General features: G+C 44.5%; 1 protein-coding gene across 6 annotated transcripts in view; it reads left to right on the top strand.

The window, feature by feature from the left end:
• The window catches only part of LOC127646169 (calcium-dependent secretion activator 1-like), a 154,676-nt gene that overhangs the window by 84,818 nt on the left and 44,800 nt on the right, over positions 1–25,058 (top strand). For all 6 annotated transcript variants that reach the window (XM_052129649.1, XM_052129648.1, XM_052129647.1 and 3 more), the window contains exons 7-11: positions 12,087–12,198; positions 18,784–18,923; positions 20,532–20,598; positions 20,849–20,957; positions 21,369–21,581. In XM_052129649.1, coding sequence (XP_051985609.1) covers positions 12,087–12,198; positions 18,784–18,923; positions 20,532–20,598; positions 20,849–20,957; positions 21,369–21,581 — 641 coding nt within the window. The remainder of the gene's footprint in view (positions 1–12,086; positions 12,199–18,783; positions 18,924–20,531; positions 20,599–20,848; positions 20,958–21,368; positions 21,582–25,058) is intronic.

Raw genomic sequence — 25,058 nt, 5'->3', positions numbered from 1 at the left:
AAATCGGAACCATGTGTGATGCTTACAGTTTAACACTAAAGACAAGAAATATCTTTGATTAAAGTTGAAGTTGGTGAGGTTTATATTTTAGTCGACCATCAACACAAAACAAAAGGAAAGCACAAATGTAAGAAAACAACAGATTAAATATTAAAACCTCTGTGAACTAATAAATCTTGCTCAGTTCATCTCTTTTCAGATACTGGAATAGATGATTAAATAAATTGAATTAAATGTGTAATAAATATATAATACAGCTTTCTTTAGAAATAAACATACAATTACAAATGTGTACACATTTTAGCAAGTAAAATTATCAAGATCTTTTGAGAAACTAGCTTTATGATTGTAAAAATATTGGGCGAAATCCAATTGAAAGTGATCATCCCTATGCCCTACTCACTCCAAGTGACAGAGCTGCGAAAGGTATGTTTGAAAGGCCATGGATAGAGATGGATATTTAAAATAAAGCTTTTTGACAATGTACCAGTAAACATTGAAACTCTTATCCAGGCTCTCTCTCCATAATTATTTTTCCTGATGGAGAAATGTAATAGAGGACAGAGAATGAATTCACTGCTTGTTTGTGTTTGTCCACCATGTTTTTCCGATTTCACTGTGCAACTAGTCCCGCATCCCATTGGTCAATGGATGCCTACACCAGAGTGCGTTGCAGCAAAAGTTGAAATGTTCTCAAATTTTGGTTGAATGACAGAGCTTCACTGTCGGGAAAAACCTTGCGTTTTCCCTCTCCGTCCTTACGACGCACCATCCAGAACCTGTTAGTCTCGTCAACGAAATTACACACAAATGTAATTGAGCTGTTATTTGATTCTGTTAACAAACACTGCAAGATATAATCGATGCATAGACAATGTTTTAGAAGAAGAAAAATCCTGTTGAATAAAACCTTGTTTATTCAAATGATACACTCTTAGTATTTTAAGGATTTTTTATATTTTTTTCGTCTAAAATGCATGTCGAGAGATGAAAGCTACAATTCCTGTAAAACATTTTGTAATCAGTTTTTTCAAATGTATCATATTTTTAATCATATAAATATAAGAGATAAACAAGCCATACGCATAAATATAATATTATAGCTTACATCTGCAATGAAGCGAATGCATAACTCTACCACTCATCATGGCGGTTGTCACGGTGATGCTCGCAGCCCTAGTGGTTGGGCCCTTTAGTTTGTAACGACCCTTTGAGTGGTGTCCTCTTTCTGCAGTGCCCTTCAAGGGCACAAAAATCCAGTTTGAAAAACTCCCATCCTTTTAATTTGTGTCCATATCAAAATCAAAGAATAATTTATTGTCCCCAAGGGAAAATTTGGTGTGGACTCAAATGAACATTAAAAATGACACACAGTACAGCACAAACAAAGACATTCAATCAATGTGAACTGCTATTAAATATTCACACTGATACAGGCACAAATTAGTTCTTAAACCTATTTAATTTACAATGTGGAACTCTGTATCTTCTCCCAGAAGGAAAGTGGGATGGATCACTCAGAAGTTTCTTCACCTGGCCATATATGCACTGCTCATATAGAGACTGGAGGTTGTGGTATCTGTCCCATAATTTTCATTGCTGTCTTTACTAAATGTATTAACTTAGATTTTAGCTTTACAGTAAGATTCCCAAACCATACAGTTATTCCGTACCAGACAATACTTTCAAAAACACAATTTCTTATCAACTCCATAAAAACACAGTCTATGTAAAAGGTACAATCTCTGATGCAGACGAGCACATACCTATACAATGTGTATTCCAAGTGAGTGAACTATCTATATAAATACCCAAATACTTATAGGACTGCATTTGTGTAATTTGCTGGCCATGTATAATCATGTGACAATGATTACCTATGCCTGTAGAATCAAAGACAATCTCCTCTAGTTTTCTTTTGATTTATTATTAAGTAATTCTTATCACACCAGTCAACAAACAACCTTATTTCTGACTGGTAGATAGTGCTGATATTGTCTCGCTTGTGAAGTAAACTCAAAATAGCAGTGTCATCTGAGTATTTAAAAATATAATTCTGTGAGTGCCTGCTTGAGCACTCATTTGTAAAAAGTGTAAAAAGGACTGGTGAACTGTCAAAGCCTTGTAGAACACCCGTACTGTACTGATAATTTTTGTTGTGACAGACTGTTATTTACTTTCACACATCGCATTCTATTTGTTAAAAAAGAAGAATGTGATTTGATAATTGATGGGTTTACACTCAGCTGCTCAAGTTTTTTAGTGAACAAATGAGGATGAAGCGTATTGAAGGCAGAGCTAAAATCGATAAAAAGTAACCGAGTATAAGCTCTAGGATCTTCCAGGTGTTTTGAAATCAAGTGCATGCTGCTATTAATGGCATCCTTAGTGCCCCTTCCTTGTCTACAAGCAAACTGTATTGATTCTAATTTACTACTGATATCTGCTTTTTACATAGACACCACGCACATTTCAAAACATTTCATTAAGATTGCCATTAGTGCAACAGGTCTAAAGTCATTATTTTCTTAAGTCTTTTCTTTCTTTGGGACTGATATAATAACAGCTTTTCCCAAAAGTTAGGAACAGTTTGGATGTCTAAAGATTGTTGAAAAATGTGGCACTATGCCAAGGTCAATTCATCTGCACAACTTTTTAAATATAAATTATTTAAATTGTTTGCCTTTTATAGATCATCATGTGTAGTTATAATATTCTTCACTGAATGCATATTAGTTATAGATTTCGTTGAGTCCCAAACCCATTTAGAGTTTGAACTATAAAAATTATTCTCTAGGATATGCTTTTGTCTTATCCTAGCACGTCTAAGTAACTGATTCAATTATTTTTGAACAGATTTTTAATGCTAAGCGATCATGATTTCTAAAAGCAAAGTTTTTCCTGTTAATACAGTCCTTTATCTCCTTTGTTATGTAGGGTTTATTGTTGGGGTAAGTAATCACATCTTTTTTAGAGACCACATTGTCCGTACAGAATCAGAACAGAATCTATACAGCATCCGTAGTTACCACAGTTGCTTCATCAATGCTGATGCTGTGGAAAACATGCCAGTCGGTGCAGAGAAAATATAGCTTCAGAGATTCTACACTGTCCTTGGACCACACACTTTTTAATCTTAGGTTTATGTCTCTTCAGAAGTGTCTTATATGTTGGAATTACATGAACAGTCTGGTCAGAATTTGATAAGGGAGGCCTTGATCTAGCAGTATACACTTCTTTTATGTCTCCATAGCATTTATCAAGTACTTTTTTATCTCTGGTATTGCATTTTACATACTGTTCATAACCAGAAAGTACCAGTTCGAAATTGCAGTGATTGCCCAATGGAGAGACATAAACCGCACAGATAAGAATGTTCCCAAACTCCAGCAGAAGATAAAAAGGTCTTAAACTTAGGCACAATAATAAATATCAGAATTACATACCAAAGTTTTCACTGTGAATTAGCTGCACCAGCTTTCGTTTACAAACATGCAAATGCTGTCTCTTTGACTTTTCCTCGATGTAACAGTTCTATCTACTTGAACAAGAGAGAAGCCTTCCACCTCAATTTACAAGCAGGCATTCTCCAGATGAATCCAGGTCTCTGTGAGCACCATAAGGCCCTCTTCCCTATACTCAAAACAAGCCCTGGCTTTAATATGTAGTTCCTAAATTTTGTATTGCAGTGATCTAACGTTGCTTAGGATTATTGCTGGCAGTGGAGGTCTGTTGCTGCAATGCCGAAGATGCTGTCTAACACCTCCAATTTGTCCACTCCTCGACCGACATCTGCTTCTAACCGGCTGTGCTCTCAGGAATGCCGGTCTTCTGACAATCTGTGCTACCTACTCAGGATGTGCTACCAACATTACAACAGTGATATGTAAAGTTAAAACATGGTAGCAAATGTCGGGAGGCACAGGAGAACCTGTCGGTATGTGCTACAACAGCATGAAATGTGTTAACCTAGGTAACCTCATATTTTTAGGCAGATAATACCTATCAGGATGTGCTACCAGCATTCATATCAGATAGTGTGATATGGTGTGAGGCTGTACTAAGCCCTAACTCTGCCCCAAACCCTAACCCCAACCCTACAACTATGCGTATATAGCATTGGTAGCACATCCTGAAAGGTAGCATATATTTTCAGGACACCGGCAAGTCCACAGGTACATTATATTCCACAGAACGGAGCAACAGCAGATCATGTCTTGTATATGTCAGCGCTGGGTTTCTGCTCTTTGGCGCCATTTGGTATGAGTGACACAGTGAAGCCAGGTACGCGATGATCAATACCAAAAGGAAAAACTTGTGTCCGTATTATTCGTAAAGGGACTAATTAACTAACATGACATAACATCATTTAACAGTTAACAATGTGTCAGCAACAACACAAGAGTCCATGTCGCCAGCAGAACAGGGCCACCAGAAGTCGAAGGTTTCCCATTGAATGGTTTCTCGTTGAAAGCAATAGACTTACTGGCATGGTGCTTGTACAAGCAACTTTTCAATAAGGTTTCATTTGTTAACATTAGTTAAAAAACATTAGTTAACATTAACTATGAACAATATTTTTATAGCAAAAATCTAAAGTTGTAAACTGTATGTTAACATTAGTTAATGCATTATAAACTAACATGAACTAACAATAAAGAATTGTATTTTTATTAACTAGCATTAACAAAGATAAATATATTGTAAAAATATATTGTTCATTGTTAGTTTATGATACCTAATGCATTAACTAATGATAACAAATGAAAAATCATTAAAATGTAGTAAAGCAACACAATTCTAGAACATTTTCTCACAACTTGATTTCATTGCGTTCTATTGATTGAAGACATATGGAACCACTGTCCACGATTGACTCAAGTGTGTGTATTTTTTGTGTGTGTGTGTAATCAGAATTGTGTTATGAAATCATAATAGATGTATTAACTTAACAAGGTATACGTCATAGTGTTATGACTATGCAAAACACTGTCAGTACCTTGTAAAAGCAGCAGTGAATAGATACGTTGCGGTTTTCTAATGGCAGTACAGCTTCAGGAGCTGTTTCCTCCAACTAGAACTCTCTTATTTGGCCAGAGGCAGTTACTCTAGGGATAAGCAGATGATGTGCTGCTATTTTTGGCCCCCAAGTTCCATTATTGGATCAGATGCCGATTTACAACGAGCTAAAAAGCGTGAGTGGTGGAGCGAGTGTATAAGAGAAAGAATCAGAAAATGTGAGCCTCCATGTCCCCTCAGACAAGTAATCAGCTGTGGAGAAGCTGATTAGGAGTGCATATCCCAGTGGAAGGGGGAATGGGAAAGCAAGAGAGAGAAAGAGAGAACTAGAGCCTCTAGCACTCCTGAAGAATAATGACATCACGTGAGAATTAGCATTTAGATTCTGTCATCACACACGGCAACCTTCACATGTTTGTGTATACCTTTATGTGCGAACTGGTGTGAATATGCACACACACATTGTGGCACTCCTTTGACTGCAATAAAATCTGTTTCATAAACAAGGTCACCTTCAGGCCCCTCAAGAGCAGGAAAACAAATAATGAAGCTTCATTTTGAAGGACTTTTTCTTTTCGTCTCCCTATTTGATCTCTTTCTCCTTCTTTTCATCATGTATAGGGCTGTGCTCTACAGCTATTATTTTGGCAATATATAAATACATCTCTATATTTCCTAGAAATTGTTGAAGAAGGTCTTTTTTTCAATCACAGGAATCATCATGTCAGCCAAACATCCAATATATAAACACATCTATATATTTCCTAGAAATTGTTCAAGAGGGTCTTTTTTCAATCAGAGGAATCATCATGTCAGCCAAACATCCATTGTTGCTAAGTAGATTAAAAATGTTTATGCCGTAAAATACAGTAAAATATAAAATATAAAACTAGCAAAGGGCCCAGAGCAATATACATACAGGGGGCACAGAATACCTTGCTATGGCCCTGACTCTAAGTATGTTAAATCAGTTAATGACATCACAGTTCAGAACACACTGTTGTGTAGTTGAATATTGTAAGTGAAGCAGAAAAGCAGCTGGGAAAGAAGATGTTACGTTATTCAAGTTTCCTGTTTGGAAACATTTTATATTTGCAGTTATTTACAATAGTGATGGTCAAAAAACATTGTCAAAATGTTGGTAATACATTGAATATTCTAATTAATTAGCGCGCAAAGAATCGCAGCACGAGCACGAAACTGCACACACTCCCTTGCGTTTTTAAGCGGGCACTCAGTGCTAATTCAAACATACATAAATCAATAACTAAAGCACTTGAAGTATTCATTGGCAAAGGTATGTTGCTCTACACCATTGATAAAGATTTGGAATTTCAGTGCATGATTAAAAAACGAAATTTTCAAGTCTGAGTTCTGGCTGGGCAACTCAGGACATTCACAGAGTTTTCCCTAAGCCACTCTTGCGTTGTCTTGGCTGTTTGCTTAGGGACATTGTCCTGTTGGAAGGTGAACCTTCAGCCCAGTCTGTGGTTCTGAGTGCTCTAGACCAGGTTTTCATTAAGGATATCTCTGTATTTTGCTGCATTCAGCTTTCCTTCAACCCTGACAGTCCCTGCTGCTGAAAAACACCACCCACAGCATGATGCTACCACCACCATGCTTCACCATTGGGATGGTATTGTGCAGGTGATGAGCAGTGCCTGGTTTCCTCCAGACATGACGCTTGGAATTAAGGCCAGATATTTCAATCTTCGTTTCATCAGACCAGAGAGACTTGTTTCTCACAGTCTTAGAGTCCTTTAGGTGATTTTTTTATGTGTCTTGTGCTGATGAGAGGCATCCATCTGGCCGCTCTTCCATAAAGCCTAGATCGGTGGAGTGTTGCAGTGATGGTTTTCCTTCTGCAAGTTTCTCCCATCTCCACACATGATCACTGGAACTCAACATGTGTGACCATCGGGTTCTTGGTCACCTCTCTTACTAAGGACCTTCTCCCCCGATTGCTCAGTTTGGCCAGGTGGCCAGCTCTAGGAAGAGTCCTGGTTGTTCCAAACTTCTTCCATTTAAGAACTATGGAGGCCACTGTGCTCTTGGGAAACTTCAATGCAGCCAAAAATGTTTTTGTAGACTTCCCCAGATCTGTGCCTCGACACAATCCTGTCTCTGAGTTCTGCAGGCAGTTCCTTTGTCATCATGGCATGGTTTTTGCTCTGATATGCATTTTCAGCTGTGAAACCTTATGTAGACTGTGCATTTCCAAATCATGTCCAGTTAATTGAATTTGCCACATGTGTACTCCAATCAAAGTGTAGAAACATCTCAAAGATGATCCAGATAAATGGGATGCACCTGAGCTAAATATCAAGTAGCATAGCAAAGGGTCTGAATACTTATGTCAATGTGATATTTTTTTTTTTTTTTTTTAATAAAGTTATCAGAAACCTGTTTTTTGCTTTGTCATTTAGGGGTATGGAGTTTGATTTGATTTTTTATTGTAGATTTTTGGGCATAAAGATGCAACATAACAAAATAAAAATAAAAAAGTCAAATTAAACAGAAATCAAAGCATTTTAATATATAAAAAGTGCCACATTTTTGACTGATGATGCAAACAAATAGTTGAATCAGTACTTTAAAATGGAATAATGTAACATTTTTAACGCAGTTTTTGCTTCTGAAGTTCAAATTAAATATGCGATCTCTGTCTTAACAAATGTAAAATGAAATGCGTGAAAAGACTTATGACAAGGTCTTTAGGAAATATAATTGTCAATTAAATATCACATTATATTGCTTATAATTTGACATTCATATATTCGGTCAATATTATGTTTAAATTCAGTAAATCGTCCAGCACTTTTTTCTTCTATGTTCTTCTGAATCCATGATTTTGTCCACTCTATTTCTCTTTTTGTTACTAAAATTTCATTTTAATCTCTCTCTTTTTTCTTTCAACTGTAACAGACTTAGCTCTTATAAAAGCCTTATAAATATGAGTCATAGAACTTGGTTTATATTCATATATTCATGCTGTCACTGGTGGCTGGAATCTGGGAGAATTGGCTCATTTTGGCAAAGCAGAACAGCCCTAATGGACAAAGAAATGTGTCACATCAAACAGACATGCTGAAGGAGAAGGATTGAGAGGAGAAGGAGGAGGACACAGTGAAAGATGAAAGAAAGGAAATTGAACATTTAGTTAAATAATAAAAAAAAATGAATACAGTCACAAAACAGAGGTGTAACTGTAAGGTGATGCACTACACAGATGGCTTTTGCTGTTGTTCTATGTTTATATCGTCATCTCCTGCTAAACGTGCTCACATGCGCTCCTCCCCTAATGCTGCCAGGGGAGAAATGGGTGATGGATGCCACAAATTGCCCCCCCACCCCGGGAGTTGTGGGCCCCCTTGTAGCCATGGCTTAAGCGCCGGTAATCACGTTTGTTAAAGAAATTGTTCACCCAAAAACGAAAATGTTATCTTCATTTGCTCACCCTTATGCCATCCCAAATGTGTATGACTTTCTTTCATCTGCTGAACTCAAACAAAGATTTTACATACTGTTGACTCTTTTGGTCCATGCTCTTACAATGTCCTTTTTACTATAAATTCTTCTCCCTGCATAGCCAGTCTCCACTTTAAATTTCCCTTTCACATTCTTCTTCTTGTGTTTTTTGGTTATTCACATTCTTCATATATATCGCCTCCTAATGGGCAGGTAGAGAATTCCTAGCAAAAAAGGACTTAAATATTGACCTGTTTCTTACCCACACCTATCATATTGCTTACGACAAGTCATGTGGATTAATTTTATGATGCATTTATGTGCTTTTTGGAGCGTCAAATTTTGGCACCCATTCACTTGCATTGCATGGACTTACAGAGCTGAAATATTATTCTAAAAATCATAATTTGTATTCTGCAACAGAAAGAAAGTCATACACATCTGGGATGGCATACTGTACTCACTTTCCTGCAACAATAAAAACTTGCAGCTTTAACATATTTATTATTTGCATATTTGCATTAAGCCAGAAGGCAGTGTGTTTAAAACGTGAACTTTTGTAAGCAGCTTGTGAAATTTCCGGTCACCTTATCACGTGGCTCGTTGTGCATGACACCGCTGAGACTCCGCATGTGGATGCTCATGCTACCCTTCGCGATCAATTTACCACGTGCCACATCAAGAGCGAGAACCACTAGTCGTGACTACGAGGTTACCCCATGATACTCTACCCTTCCTAGCAACTGGGCCAATTTGGTTGCTTAGGAGACTGTTGATGCAGGTGCGGGCAGGCAGTTGTGTGCCAAAGCAGCAGGCTGCGTCAGACTTCCCCAACTCCCCATATAGAGCGTCATAAACTTTTTAGGTTCCCAGAATCCCGAAGGGGGGGGACAAAGCAACATGCCAAGCATGGTAGCAGGCAGCGGGGTTTCTTTCTCCTATTCTTTCAGGGGGAAAAGACCTGGAGACCAAATCCTGCCCAAGCTGGGTGGAGGTTAAGTGTGACGAATACGTCACATGGGTTTTCAGGCCACTTGTGGAAGTGGTGCGGTGGTAGATCCTACCTGCTGCGAGGGAGGAGTTGCTACAAACACAGCGACCGTGGGGCAGAGGGGATGACCAAGGGAGATGCGGGTCTGCCGGTACCCGTAGTGGGCCAGGGAGGAAGGACATCCAGGGAGCGCAAGTTTAGTGGACTCTCCTGGGAGAAAGAGCGCACGTGATCACTTCAGTGGAGGAGAAGGGTGCTATGTGCAAGTGGAGGGGGGGAACAAAGCTTATTCCCGAGTTCTGCTCGGACCTGAGAGAACACGGGACAAGACCAACTCAACCCTGAGATTGTAAAATCTTGTAAGGATATTGGGTGTTGCCCAGCCCACCGCTCTGCAGGTGTCTGCTAGGGAGGTGCTGTTGGCCAGTGCCCACAAGGATGCCACACTTCTCGTCTAGTGTGCTCGAACCAGCAAGGGGGTGACCTGGGTGTGATAGGCCAAAGCGATGGCGTCGACGACCCAGTGGGCTAGCCTCTGTTTGGAGACAGCATTCCCTTTCCACTGTCCACCAAAGCAGACAAGAGCTGCTCAGAACATTTAAAGCTCTGCGTGCGGTCCACATAGGTACGCAAAGCACGCACCAGACACAGCAACGATAAGGCTGGGTCTTCCTCCTCCTGGGGAAGCTTCACTTGCAGGTTCACTACCTCTGAGGGAGTCGTAGGAACCTTGCGCACATAGCCCGGTCGGAATGTTAGGATGACGTGAGCATCTGCTGGACCGGACTCCAGGTAAGTGTCTCTGACAGAGAACGCACACATGTCCCCAACCCTTTTGATGGAAGCATTTTCGGGCAGTAAAAGGTGCCCTCTACGGCTTTGTCAACTCGTCATGCACCTCCAGGAAGAAAGGTACCGGGAGACGTGACTGTGAGCAGCGCCCTGACCCGAGGAACAACATGGTGGCCCGGGCAAGCATAGCGGACATCTGTGCGTCAGGCTCAGACTGGATGAGCAGACCCAAAGGTGGCAGCCCAGTCGAGTCATCAGTATCAGACGCCGCTGTGACGCTCTCCAATGCAGCGGCAAAATCATTATCCAGCTCACGGGGTCCGAGGGAGACATCAGACTGGCCGTGGGGCGAGCTGATCTTGCGTCGGACCCGGATGGAAGCAAACGAGCGTGCTGGGGGGCGGGTGGTTCGTGGGGATTTACACGGCGAAACCGAGCCTGCTGCACTCCTCAAATCGCCCTGACAGACGGGGAACTATGAATGGTCACAGCACAACCATATCACCACACATTTGCTGAAAACTCATTTTCACATACAAATGAGCTTTGTGGCAACATTTGTCAAATATTAATTGTGATTTTTTGCAGAGGGAGCTTTCTTGTTGTCTCAATCAATTCTCTGCCACCCAGTCGTTATGTTATGTGTATCGCTCTCTGGTGGTTACCAAGCAAATTGTGAGATTGTGCTCACCCATTTTTCAAGTCTAAATTTGTCACTTCCCACTGTGATAAATCACAATTCCCACACATATAGCAGTTTTCCCTTTCGCACAAGCTCTTGCTCTCTTTCTTTCTCCCTGTTCCCCTCTTTCCTTTCAGTAAATTGACTGCTGTCTCTGAAATATTCAGCCTGTTTCCACGGCAGCAGATCATGTCACGTGTCCTTCTTTACTAGGCCAACTCTACCCCTCACTCTGTGTGTGTGTGTGTGTGTGTGTGTGTGTGTGTGTGTGTGTGTGTGTGTGTGTGTGTGTGTGTGTGTGTGTGTGTGTGTGTGCATGAGAGAGAGAGAGTGTATCAGTGTTTGGTTAGGTGAACATTTCTATACTGTTGCATCACGTAGTTCTGAGATTGTGTAAATGTATAATTTATAATGTCAAAATTGATCATTGTTATAGTTTTTTCCACACATTCTCTAAGCTTCACTGCGGTCTCCCACACATGCAAATTTGAAGCCAGCATCATAACAGTAAAGCAGACAACACTGCTAGGTACTATAAATTCCCTTTATAACGGCTTTACCCTACATTCATATGGATTAGTGTGGCCGCACTGTAAGAAGGAGGTATACCGAGAAGGAGAGAATAGAAATGAGGCTGTAATAATAAATGGGTATTTAAAGAGTAAATAATGTTTTGTTACTAATGCATGCATGCAAGTTTAGGTGTTGATTTATTTATCCAATGTCAGATTTGTCTCTTTTGTGGGAGAATATCATACCAGTATTTGCCAGAGAATATTTTAGACTGAATTTATTACATATAAATCTTCAGACGATACACTTTACCCACTGGTCTGTCTCACATGCACTTGACATTCAATATTGGAACTTATCAAATGATTTGTTAGTGAAATGTTTCATCAGTGTAGCAGGATTCTGAAGATTGTTTTTCTATCTTATCAAACGTAATATAACACAAACAAGGGTTTCCAGCTGTCTGTGCACAGCAGGGATATGCTCTGATAAAGTAATACAGAGTGAATGATTGTACTATGTGTGCATTTTTTGTATGTTACCTTGGTCACAAAGGGTATTCAAGATACAATAGCCAAGAAGCCAGGACATGACCAGAGTTTTGTTTATCTGTGTTCTTAGTTGGGGTACCCAAGGAGACTTTACCAGCACACACCCTCTGCCAGCAGTCAAAGTGAAGCTCTTCACTGAGAGTACAGGAGTGCTGGCCCTGGAGGACAAGGAGCTGGGCAGGGTAACACTCATTCCTCTCTTTTCTGTGCATTGGCTTAGGGCATCTTGCTCTTTCTGTTTGTTTTATCACCTCAAGACTTGTGAATTTAAAGGATAGTTCACCCAAAATAAAAATAGCCTATGGCTACAAAAAAGAAAAAAAGCAGGTCTTTTCAAGTCTTTGCAAAGAGACACAATATACTGTATAGTATATACATGTACTGTGTAGTTACACAGGCAAACGTATGTTGGCAAGCTTTTTGCTGGATTAAATATTATAACTGGGTGGTTATTGCTACAATGTGAGATTTAACAAATATCCTCTAGTAAGTTCTCAGACGTCCTCTAATTATGAGATTGTAACAAGTCACTGGATCTGTTGGAAGGAGGAAGTGGGACTCTGCGTATTCTTTTCTCAATGAAGCCGTATATTTACATTAAACAACGTGGTTCTCTTACGAGAGGTTCTCTCGTATTGCGTAAGCTAGCTTAGGCTATGGGAAAGATTCATCTTTTCTGAGATACTGAAGCCAAAAAATTATCCTTAATTTTGTATCCATTGTCAACGCAGTGCAGCAGCTGCATACCTTGAGCGGGCTAGCTAGCGAGCTCATTGGTTGCTCTGCGGCAACTGCTGCAGCCTATAGACGAACTTGAGTGAACTCGCGTCCAATGACAGGCGCCCGTGCCGTCACTGTATCAAAGCCCGCCAGAATGGGCGTGGCTAGAGTGCATATAAGCGTAAGTTCGTAGGCTGGAACCCTGATTTTCATCTATTCAGCGAAGCTCTTCGCATCTCTGAACTGCAGAAGCCGCGTCACCGTTCGAGGGGCATCTAGCAAGCTTGGACAGCGCTCGAAGAAGCCGGCCGTCTTCGCCACCTTCAGCCATCCTGCGAGCTACGCCATCCGGCGACGTATCCTTTTTTAGAGCAAGCTAGTTCCTCAGCGAACTTCACAAAAAGAGCAACGAGCGTCTTTTTAAAGATGCCTCGCACCACCTGCGCCTCATGCCGCGCCCCTCTCAGCGCCGGAGACCGCCACCTCATCTGCGCTCTCTGCCTGGGACTGGAACATGCAGAGCTCGCCCTCGCTGACGGCGGATGCGACCTCTGCGAGGAGCTTCCGATGTCGACCCTGCTGGCTCGACTCGAAACACTCAAAACTTATGCCGCCGCCGGCCAAGACGCATCTGCTCTGCATTCCATGGCCATTTTACAGATCCTCCAAGCGGACCTCCTTCGAGAGTGGGATGAGAAAGGCAGGCACCCAGAGGCTGTTTCAGATCTAAGGAGCGCGACGGATCTCTCCCTTCGCGCCACCAAAGCTGCAGCTCAAGCCCTAGGGAAGTGCATGGCCGCGTTGACTGTGACCGAGAGACACCTATGGCTAACGCTAGCCGACATGGGAGAAGCTGAACACTCCACGTTCCTCAACGCGCCGCTCTCTCCGTCCGGTCTCTTCGGTTCCACGGTGAGTGGCATTGTTGACCGTTTCTCGGAAGTCCAGAAAGCCACCCAAGCCATGAATCTCTTCCTGCCTCGTCGCGCTAGCTCCTCTGCAGGCCGCCCACGTGACCAGCCTCCTGCACGAGCCTCTTCACAGCACCCAGCTCAGCAAACCAGACTTCTTAGCGTCGACAGGGCGGCCGCCCTAGAACGTGCTCAGACAGCCGCCGCAGCCCGCCGCCCCCGCGGGCCTCGGCCTAAGATTGCGCTGAAACCTGAGCAACCGAAGTCCTCCTAGCTTTGTTGAGGAAACGACGGCTCAGTCCCGCCGCGGCCGGACCACCGTCAAAGCTTCGCCCCCTGTCAGTCCCCTTCTCTCAGGCTACTGCAGTGGTGGATTCAGCAGCCAACAAGCCGGTGATACTGCCCGCTTGCCTGCACTCAAATGCCATTTTCACGGCGACCCAAAGAAATCTTTTAAAAAGCAAACATGCCTTATGTGTAGAAAATGTGCCCACAATCCAGTGTTCACCCCTACACACAAGCATTACACTTCCCGTGTCCCTATCAGAGCCCACTCACATAAAGCGGGCACAGCCAGCTTGAGTGTTAGAGTCAATAAACGCGCCCACGAATCCGTGCGCGCGCCCCTTCTCTGCCCGCTCTGTCACACGGCCAGCAAACACCTCTCTGTATGTAAGTCCCATGCCCGTGACTATGCTCGCGCATCACTTCACAGATGTGACTCTTTCCCCATTCACCTCAATCGGGAAGTCACTCTCAGAACAGCCTGTCCCTGCTGTCTGCGAACAGTCATGCATAAGCACAGTAAGCGCGCTCACACATTCTGTTCAGCTCGCTGTGTGCGGCAATCAGGGCGACTTGGCCATTCACCCTCTAGCGTTACGCTTCAAAGCGTGGAAAGCTATCCCAGGGATATCCAAATGGGTGTTAAGCACAATAAAACAGGGCTATTTGCTACAGTTCGATCGCCGCCCTCCCCGCTTCAGAGCGCGGCTCGAAACTACTGTGAACACGGAAGCAGCCTGCATGCTTCGTTCAGAAATAGCAAACCTTCTGTGCAAAAGGGCCATAGAGAGAGTGCCACCTTCTCTGAGCGAGTCGGGGTTTTACAGCCGTTATTTTCTTGTCCCCAAGAAAGACGGCGGCCTCAGACAAATATTAGATCTCAGGGTTTTGAACAAGGTGCTCGCAAAAAGACCGTTCAAAATGCTTACAATCAGGAAACTCCTCGCGCATGTGCGCCAGGGGGACTGGTTTATTTCTCTCGATCTGAAAGATGCCTACTTTCAGATTCAGATAAATCCCCGTCACAGGCCATTCTTGAGATTCGCCTTCGATGGCCAGGTTTATCAATACACCGTCCTTCCGTTCGGCCTGTCTTTAGCACCCCGTACTTTCACGAAGTGCATGGATGCGGCGCTCGCACCCCTGCGGAGTCAGGGCTTGCGAATTCTGAACTATTTGGACGATTGGCTGATTTTGGCACAGTCACATACGGAGCTTCTGTCTCACAGGACAGTTCTCCTCAGTCATCTGAACAGTTTGGGTCTTGCAGTCAATTGGACCAAGAGCTCACTACAGCCCAGTCAGGCAATTTCCTTCCTTGGAATAGAACTAGACTCCATGGCGATGATGGCTCGCTTATCTACACACCGCGCGCCGTGTTCAGCGACTAGCCGCGTCCTTTCAGATGAACAGCCTCACGCCTCTGAAAAAATTTCAGAGAATGCTAAGTTACATGGCCTCAGCCGCAGCAGTACTTCAGCTGGGTTTACTGTGCATGCGCCCGCTTCAGCATTGGCTAAACACCCGCGTGTCTCGCCGGGCTTGGGCCACGGGCCGCCAGCCGATCAGAGTGATTCAGACCTGTATCTCAGCTCTGCAGCCCTGGGCATTGGCCGAATGGTATCAGCGGGGAGTGACGATGGGAGCTGTATCTCGCCGAAAAGTCATCTCGACAGACGCGTCCAACACGGGTTGGGGCGCGGTCTGCGAGGGCTCTCCGGTTTTTGGCCTATGGTCAGTTTAGGAAAAGCTCCTTCACATAAATTGTTTGGAAATGATACCGGTCGAGTATGCGCTCGTGCACTTCCTCCCGGTCATTCAGGGTCACCACGTCCTGGTCCGTTTGGACAACAGATCTGTGGTATCCTATCTAAACCATCAGGGCGGTGTCAGATCCAGGAACCTCTTCCATCTGACAAAACGCATACTGAGTTGGTCCCAGTGCCACCTGCGCTCGCTGAGGGCGACGCACATGCCAGGCCACCTGAACGACGGCCCAAACAGACTGTCCAGAGACAATATTTCCCCAGGGGAATGGTCCCTGCACGCTCAAACAGTCCAGAAGTTATGGAGCATATTCGGCAGAGCAGAGATAGACCTCTTTGCGTCAGAAGAGAACTCTCACTGGCCAGTATTTTTCTCGAAAAGCGAGGACGCGCTGGCCCAGGACTGGCCCAACCGCCCGCTCTACGCCTTCCCTCCCGTCTCGCTATTGCCACAGGTAATGCAGAGGATCAGGGAAACACGTCACTAGGTGCTCCTCATAGCCCCGCGCTGGGAGAATCAGACATGGTTCCCGGAGCTTACGCAGCTGTCACTGACAGCCCCGTGGCCCATTCCAGTGAGAGCAGATCTCCTCTCTCAAGCTCGCGGCACGATCTGGCATCCCCACCCAGAGCGCTGGGAGCTGCACGCTTGGGTGATCAACGACTACCCGTTGCTTTGCCAGGAGTAATAAACACTATTATACACGCTAGAGCCCCTTCCACGAGAAGACTCTATGCGTCCAAATGGTCTGTGTTTTCAAAATGGTGCACCGACAGAGACCTGGACCCACGGACATGTGGGGTGTCGTCGCTGCTCGTGTTTTTACAAGAGCTGCTGGATAAGGGCAGATCCCCATCTATGCTCAAAGTGTACGTGACGGCCGTCGCGGCGTTCGCTGAACCCCTGCACGGCCAGTCACTGGGAAAAAATGAGCTGGTCATCCGCTTCCTCAGGGGAGCTAGAAGGATGAACCCCCCGCGCCCCCCATCGGTTTCTATCTGGGATCTTTCCGTAGTTCTCGAAGCTATGAAAGCCCCCCCCTTTCGAACCGCTTCAATCCATGGATTTGAAATACCTTTCACTCAAAACCGTTTTTCTAACTGCCCTGTCATCAGTTAAACGTGTGGGAGACCTTCACGCGCTGTCTGTCAGCGCTGCGTGTCTTGAGTTTGGACCAAGTGACTCCAAGGTCATTTTAAAGCCTAGACACGGCTATGTCCCCAAGGTGATCGGTACTCCTTTCAGAGCATAAATCATTTCCCTATCGCGAACGCGACGCCAATCTCCTTTGCCCAGTCAGAGCACTGAGATTGTATACTGCGCGCTCCGCCTCTTTCAGACGCTCTGAGCAGCTTTTCGTTTCATTCGGAGGGCGCACCAAAGGTTTTGCCGCCTCGAAACAGACACTGTCTAGATGGATAGTGGACGCTATTGCTGCCGCGTACGCGTCAAAAGACCTTCCATGCCCGTTAGGCATTAGGGCTCACTCCACTAGAGGCATGGCCTCCTCGTGGGCATGGTCCAGCGGGATTTCCATTCACGACATATGTGTGGCAGCGGGCTGGGCTTCCCCCTCCACCTTTGTCAGATTTTACAATCTGGAAGTGCCCGCCCTGCAGGCAAAACTACTAGCGGTTTAATACGCTACAGCTCCCCTGGTGAGCTGCACTGACGGGACACATTCCACACAGACCGGCACCGCCACTCTGTCTTTCCCTTCCCACTATGTGCTTATGTAGTACACACACACTGGCCCGCACTCTTGCCGGCCAAATATTATTCCCCCACTCACAAGGGCTCCCCCCACCCCCGGGGCTCATGCAGTGGATGCTTGGCACGCACAGCGTTGACAATGGGTTCCCGTAGCGTAAGCTAGCTTACGCAATACGAGAGAACCTCTCGTAAGAGAATGAATCGGTTACCTAACGTAACCTCGGTTCTCTCTAGATGAGGGAACGAGTATTGCGTAGCCGGCCGTGCTCGCGCCACGAGCGATTTTCGCTTCATTCAATGAAAACCAGGGTTCCAGCCTACGAATTTATGCTTATATGCACTCTAGCCAAGCCCATTCTGGCGGGCTTTGATACAGTGACGGCGCGGGCGCCTGTCATTGGACGCGAGTTCACTTAAGTTCGTCTATAGGCTGCAGCAGCAACCAATGAGCTCGCTAGCTAGCCCGCTCAAGGTATGCAGCTGCTGCACTGCGTTGACAATGGATACAAAATTAAGGATAATTTTTTGGCTTCAATATCTCAGAAAAGATTAATCTTTCCCGTAGTGTAAGCTAGCTTATGCAATATTCGTTCCCTCATATAGAGAGAACCGAGGTTACATTAGATAACTGATTCGTTTTTTAGCACACACACATAAACTCGCACATACTCAGTCAGTTGAAACGTAGCTCTCTCTCTCCCCTCCGGCAGTCAAAACTGTCCCTTTTATCCCTCTCAGCTCTCACTGCAAACACAAACAGCTGTTAGAGATAATTTCCCACAGGTGTCAATCCTTATCGTTCTCACGCTCCCGGCCTTGCTCTCTACAGACGTCGCTCGGCCATGCCCCATCAGCACAGACATGTTTTTCAACCTTGACTGATACCAGATGCTTGGCTCACACTATAAATTTGTCTCCATCAGGCTGAGGTAGGCAGGTATCTTTAAGCCTATAACTCTGCTAAGAAATAGATTACGCCAACTCATGAGAGAGCGAAAGAGACAGAAGAAAAAAGAACAGAAGAAAATGGAAGAAAAACTGACTCCTCTCTGATAAGGTGCCAAGAGAAGAGCAGCACAGTCTAACTCTCAGTGCACAGAGGCATGAGCCAAAATTAATTGAGTGTTGAGAATTTCTCAGAAAATGCTGACTGGCAAAGTAATATGCAATTATCAGCTTACACCCAGACTCAGGGATATTTTCCCACACTCACACAACCTGTATATACTTTACTGAAGTGAAAATGTTTCTAGGGCAGATGCTGGTTATAGGATTTAATGTTAAATGGTGATAGTTTGGTCTCTCAATCTGGTCAGATCGGTTGTGATTAGATGGACTAATGATTATGGTTCTCTCATGTTGAATGATTAGGTTGTCCTTCACCCAACTCCCAACAGTCCAAAGCAGGCAGAACTGCATAAGATGACCATCACCAAGGCCTGCCCTGATCAAGATCTGAAGATCAAACTTGCCGTCCGCATGGACAAGCCTCAGAACATGAAGGCTTGTGGGTAAGTGATTCCATTTTTATAGAGTATTTGATGAAAGTGAAGTATAATGGTGTTTCTCAAATGATTTACTGTAGATTAAATGACTGTGACGTCACCGCAGGCAACCACACTTCCGGGTTCTTTTGAGCATCAGATTTCAATGGTGGATATGGGCTGTGCTGCAGTTTAAATAATCTTTTAAGCATTTTAGAATATCATATTTTTTGTTTATATAAATAAAAGTTTTTGTAAATGCATATCCATGGTTTACAGAGGAGAAATATGTGTAGGTTCTTTTTTAACTATCTGGAAAACAAGTTTTAACTTGGTTCAATGTGCCCGTAGAATTATTTAACTATGTAACAGTTTGATGAATTACACCTCACACGTTTCACAAAATTCTAAAGCATGAGAAATGTGGCATATAAAAAATAAAAACTACCATCAGACATGCAATATGCATCTTTACTTCTTAAATTATCGGTCTACATGTAGTAAACAACAATATTTTACTTCATGGAACTTTTATTTTGAAAAAGTTCAAACCATAATACATATTTTTCAGTAAGCTTGCTGACAATAATGGAATTTTGGTAAATTACAAGCTATTTTCATGGTGTGAAAATGTGCAACATGCATAAAATGGTTGCTAAAATACATTAATGTATATGACCGAAACGGCAAGTGCTAACGATAAGCTGTATTTAGATAAATGAATAAACACTGTTCACTACAGAAAGCTTACTCTACTCCGCCATGTTGAAAGTTTATGACTCCTCCCATCTCGGAAACTCAGGTATCAAAATTATCTCAGAGGTTCCCAGTTGTATTTACGACTTAAAGTGTGGCTCACTTACAACTTCCGTGTATTAAACTTGTATTTACAGTAATTCGAATGGCACGTAAAGACAGCATAACACTATACATGAGGACATCTAGAATATACATTTTCAAAGGCTACAATAATATTAAATGGGAACACTTATGTTTTTTGTTTTATTTACTACACAAAAGCATTCGCAGTTTTAAAGCTAATGGAAGTGAGGTTTTAAAAGCATGTGATTTTTGCTGCTAGCGTTAGCACATTAGCCAATCTCAGTATAACGCTTATCTTCTGGGTTCTCATAGAACTCTATGTCTCTCTCTAACACACTACTTGCATTACTTACGCTACAAAATGGCATAGAAAATTGCAGAAGTATATGAATTTGGATGCAGCGGAAGTTCATGCTAGTTGTGGTACAGTTTCTCTACCCTGATGTTATTTATGAGAAAATGTTTCAGCAAATGTAATCCATCAAAAAGACTGAGATATTTCTGTATGCTAAATAATTATGAGCTCCCCATTAAGACATCATGACAATTTAGACATAATGTTTTCCCTCTGGAATTTTACCTCAATATTGTTATTTTTTTGTATAGATAAGGTACAGTCTTCTGTTCATCTGGAAATTGCATATTACTACACACCCAAAGCAATTGTTAGCTTATCAAGACTTAGCTAAGCCTGTTCATTCATCCTCATTTTTAAATAGTATCATCCACGCATAGCATCTGTAGTTCTTTTGTCATTTAGATATACAGATGTTAATGAATAAATATTGATGAAACCTGTGGTTTTTCTTTTAGGTATTTATGGGCTGTTGGCAAAAATGTTTGGAAACGCTGGAAGAAGCGCTTCTTTGTTCTGGTCCAGGTACTGCATGTCCCCATTGATCAGTTTTCCAAGTGTGTACATTAAAAGTGAGAGTGAAAAATTTGATGAATAAAATACATTATAGTCTTACATGGTACAGTATATCCTTGACGATGCCCTAAAGTTCAAAAGAAACTGATGAATCATATGCAAATATTGTAAGGGTTAAAGTGCATGTGGCTAATGAAACTAATTGATTGCATATAAGATTTTAAGCACTTTAATACTCTGTGTTTCTCTTTTATTAAAGGTAAGTCAGTACACCTTTGCCATGTGCAGCTATCGGGAGAAGAAGTCAGAACCTCAGGAGCTGCTGCAGCTGGATGGGTATACTGTGGACTACACTGACCCACAGCCAGGTAATACACACACATGCAGAAAATAGTTATGAAACTAGTCACATTGTCCTTACATTTACATTTATGCATTTGGCAGACACTTTTATCCAAAGCGACTTACAGTGCAATTATTACAGGGACAATCCCCCCGGAACAACCTGGAGTTAAGTGCCTTGCTCAAGGACACAATGGTGGTGGCCGTGGGGTTAGAACCTGTGACCTTCTGATTAACAGCCCTGTGCTTTAGCCACTACGCCACCACCACTCCACTTGGTCCTTAGCCTATAACAGAATCCCTGGCATCCTTTAATATACGCAATTGTATTATTAAAGGATGGTTTTTAATGGGCAATGGAGAAAATTACTGATGCATACTGTCAATTAATCAAAACTGAAGATGTCTGAATATGTCATTACTGTCTATGTGTGCAGGTCTAGATGGAGGCCGAGCTTTCTTCAATGCAGTGAAGGAGGGCGATACTGTGATCTTTGCCAGTGATGATGAGCAGGACCGCATCCTATGGGTGCAGGCCATGTATCGGGCCACTGGCCAGTCACACAAACCCATCCCGCCCACCCAGGTCCAGAAACTGAATTCTAAGAGCGGAGCTTCAGCACAGATGGACGCCCCCATTTCTCAGTTCTGTAAGTAAGCATGTCAAATGATTCATTGCAATATCAGACAAGACATTCCTTCAAAAGAATTAACCTGTAAACTCTTTAAATAGCTATTTTTTTATTATTTTTCAAAAGCAAAAAAGTGACGGTAGCTGACATGGCAACTAAATAATTAAATTCCAACCTCGATAGTCTTCATCTTTTATATCCCAACAACTTTTTTATTTAGGTTATGGTCCCAATGCTCCTCCAACCACTCAAGCACAGTGACCTTGTTACCTTGACAACATAAATTATACTGTAAATGCAGCAGCAATTTTCAGTCTCACAGTCAATCACAAAAAATACATTCATGAATTCAGGTTGATATTATAACTATGAGAATAGAAGTGACCCCATTCCACAAATAAAGCACTACTTGCGGTTTATTAACTCATGATGTCATAGTGATGACAAGCATACTCCACAAGTAGTGGAAAAGGTGAGTTTGTAGACTTGTAAAAGTTTTTTTGTCCAGAAAGCACTCTTCAGAAAATTAACATTCTTTCAACCATTCTACTTTGAAGAACGTTTTAAAAGAGGCCCTCCTTTTTTCATATTTAGTCTGATATTACCATGACCTCAGATGAATGACTCCCAAGTACAATTTGAAAATGTTTAAATATGAATAGAAGTTAGACTTTCAGGAATGTTACAAGGAAGATTGCTAAACAGTTAAAGCACACATTCCAATGATTCTGCCAGTAAGGACACAAAAACATTCTTACCCACATTTGGATTTGAAAACGTCTAGGTTACGTATGTAACCTCCATTCCCCGATGTAGGGAACGAGACGTTGTGTCAGAGAAGCGACACTAGGGGTCTCTCTTGAGCACCGATATTCACCTCTGAACTATGAAAAAAGGCCAATGAGAGTTGGCACCCAGTATTTGCATGTCCCGCCCCCGGACATACGGGTATTTAAGCGGCGCAAATACGGGAGTTCATTCAGGATTTTTCTGAGGAGCCGGAAATAGTCCGGCCACAACAGTGGCTCGGCTCAGCGACGTGGCAGGGGAGACACAACGTCTCGTTCCCTCCATCGGGGAACGGAGGTTACATACGTAACCTAGACGGTCCCCTTCTGTCGCTCTCTCCACGTTGTGTCAGAGAAGCGACACTAGGGGTCCACTTATAAAAGTGCCATGCGCTGAGCTGTGTACATGAACTGCTGATACAGGAGCGAGCAGGTATTCTTACGTGCTTGACGACCAACTGTATCAGGCTGCACGTACCCTTCCCCAATGCCTGCCAACCTGGGAACGGCAAGTTCCTCCGCAGAACTGCAACCCACGAGGGCTAGGGAGCAATCAACCAGCGTCCCAAACATGGGATCTCCTGGGAATTAAGGCGCACTGTTTCCCCTGGTTAGGGGGAAGGGCGCTAGGTGCAAGCGGTTCACCCGGTCAGATCGTCAGCGTGCTACTGAGTACTACGGGCTCGGTACCTGAGAAGACATGGGACGATACCGACTCAACTCGGAGATTGTAGAATCTCGCAAAAGTGTTAGGTGTTGCCCAGCCCGCTGCTCTACAAATGTCTGCTAGGGCAGTGCCCCTAGCCAGTGCCCATGAGGACACAACACTCCTGGTGGAGTGAGCTCGGACCCGCAAAGGGGGGCACGACCTGGGTGTGATAAGCCAGGGAAATGGCGTCGACAACCCAGTGGGCGAGTCTCTGCTTGGAGACAGCGTTCCCTTTCTGCTGTCCCCCAAAGCAGACGAAGAGCTGCTCAGAGCGTCTGGTGCTCTGTGTGCGGTCCAGATAAATACGCAAAGCGCATACTGGACACAGCAGTGAAAGTGCTGGGTCTGCCTCCTCCCGGGGCAGCTTGCAGGTTCACCACCGGATCCCTGAAGGGTGTGGTAGGAACCTTGGGCACGTAGCCCGGTCGCGGTCTTAGGATCACGAAAGTGTCTGCCGGACCGAACTCCAGGCAAGCGTCGCTAACAGAGAACACATGCAGGTCCCCGACCCTCTTGATGGAAGCGAGCGCGATCAGCAGGGCGGTCTTGAGAGAGAGGGGGGTCCAACTGAGTCAAGCGGCTCGAAGGGGGGGGGGTCTCTGGAGTCCCGTAAGGGTGACCGAGAGATCCCAGGAGGGGAACAGGTTAGGCCGGGAGGGAGTCATCCTCCAGGCACCTTTTAGGAACCTGACGATTAAGTCGTGTCATGGTGGGCCGCAATAGCGGTGACATACACCTTGAGGGTGGAGGGGGACAGCCTCCTCTCCAACCTCTCCTGTAGAAACACGAGCACTGAATTAACTGCGCACTTCTGCGGGTCTTCGGCTCGGGAAGAACACCAGTCCGCGAACAGATGCCACTTTAGGGCGTAGAGATGCCTGGTAGAGGGGGCTCTGGCTTGATTGATTGTATCTATGACGGTCGATGGTAGGCCGGCTAGATCTTCCGCATCCTGTCCAGGGGCCAGACGTGGGGGTTACAGAGGTCTGGGTGCGGGTGCCAGAGTGTGCCCCGTCCCTGAGAAAGAAGGTCCTTCCTCAGGGGAATTCACCAGGGAGGGGCTGTCGTGAGGAGCGTGAGGTCCGAAAACCAAGTCCGGCTGGGCCAGTAGGGGGCTACCAGAATGACTTGCTCCTCGTCCTCCCTGACCTTGCATAGCACCTGTGCAAGAAGGCTCACTGGGGGAAATGCGTACTTGCGCAGCCCCGCAGGCCAGCTCTGTGCCAACGCGTCTGCCCCGAGGGGAGCCTCTGTCCGGGCATACCAGAGCGGACAGTGGGAGGTTTCTTGGGAGGCAAACAGGTCTACCTGAGCCTTGCCGAACCGGTCCCAAATCAGTTGGACCGACTGGGGGTGGAGCCTCCACTCTCCACCAGGCAAGCTTTGTCTTGACAGCGCGTTCGCTATCACATTGAGGTTGCCGGGGATGTGAGTGGCGTGCAGTGACTTGAGTCGCTGCTGACTCCAAAGGAGGAGACGACGGGCGAGCTGTGACATGTGGAGGGAGCGTACTCCGCCTTGGCGGTTTATGTAAGCTGCGACCGTGGTGCTGTCTGTCCTGACTAGGACGTGTTTGTTCCGAATTAACGGGAGAAACTTCTGCAGGGCCAGAAAAATAGCCAGCAGCTCTAGGCAGTTGATGTGCCAGCGCAGCGGGCCTCGGTTCCACCGGCCTGTGGCTGCGCGCCCGTTGCACACGGCGCCCCAACCCAATTTGGAGGTGTCGGTTGTGACCAGAACGCGTCGGGACACCTGCTGCAAGGGTACTCCTGCCCGTAAAAAGCAGAGGGGTCCAGGGTTTGAAGGTTTGGCGGCAGGCAGAAGTAACTTTTACGTTGTGCGTGCCGCAGCGCCATGGTCGTCTCGGGACTCGAGTCCGGAGCCAGTGCTGAAGTGGTCTCATATGCATCAACCCCAGCGGTGCAGCCGCCGCGGAGGATGCCATATGCCCCAGGAGCTGTTGGAAACGTTTTAGCGGGACCACGGCGCCTGGCTTGA

Source organism: Xyrauchen texanus, chromosome 7 (assembly GCF_025860055.1).
Source record: "Xyrauchen texanus isolate HMW12.3.18 chromosome 7, RBS_HiC_50CHRs, whole genome shotgun sequence".
Classification (NCBI taxonomy): domain Eukaryota; kingdom Metazoa; phylum Chordata; class Actinopteri; order Cypriniformes; family Catostomidae; genus Xyrauchen; species Xyrauchen texanus.
Note: the sequence above shows the minus strand (reverse complement) of the source record. Positions and strands in the feature narration are given on the sequence as shown.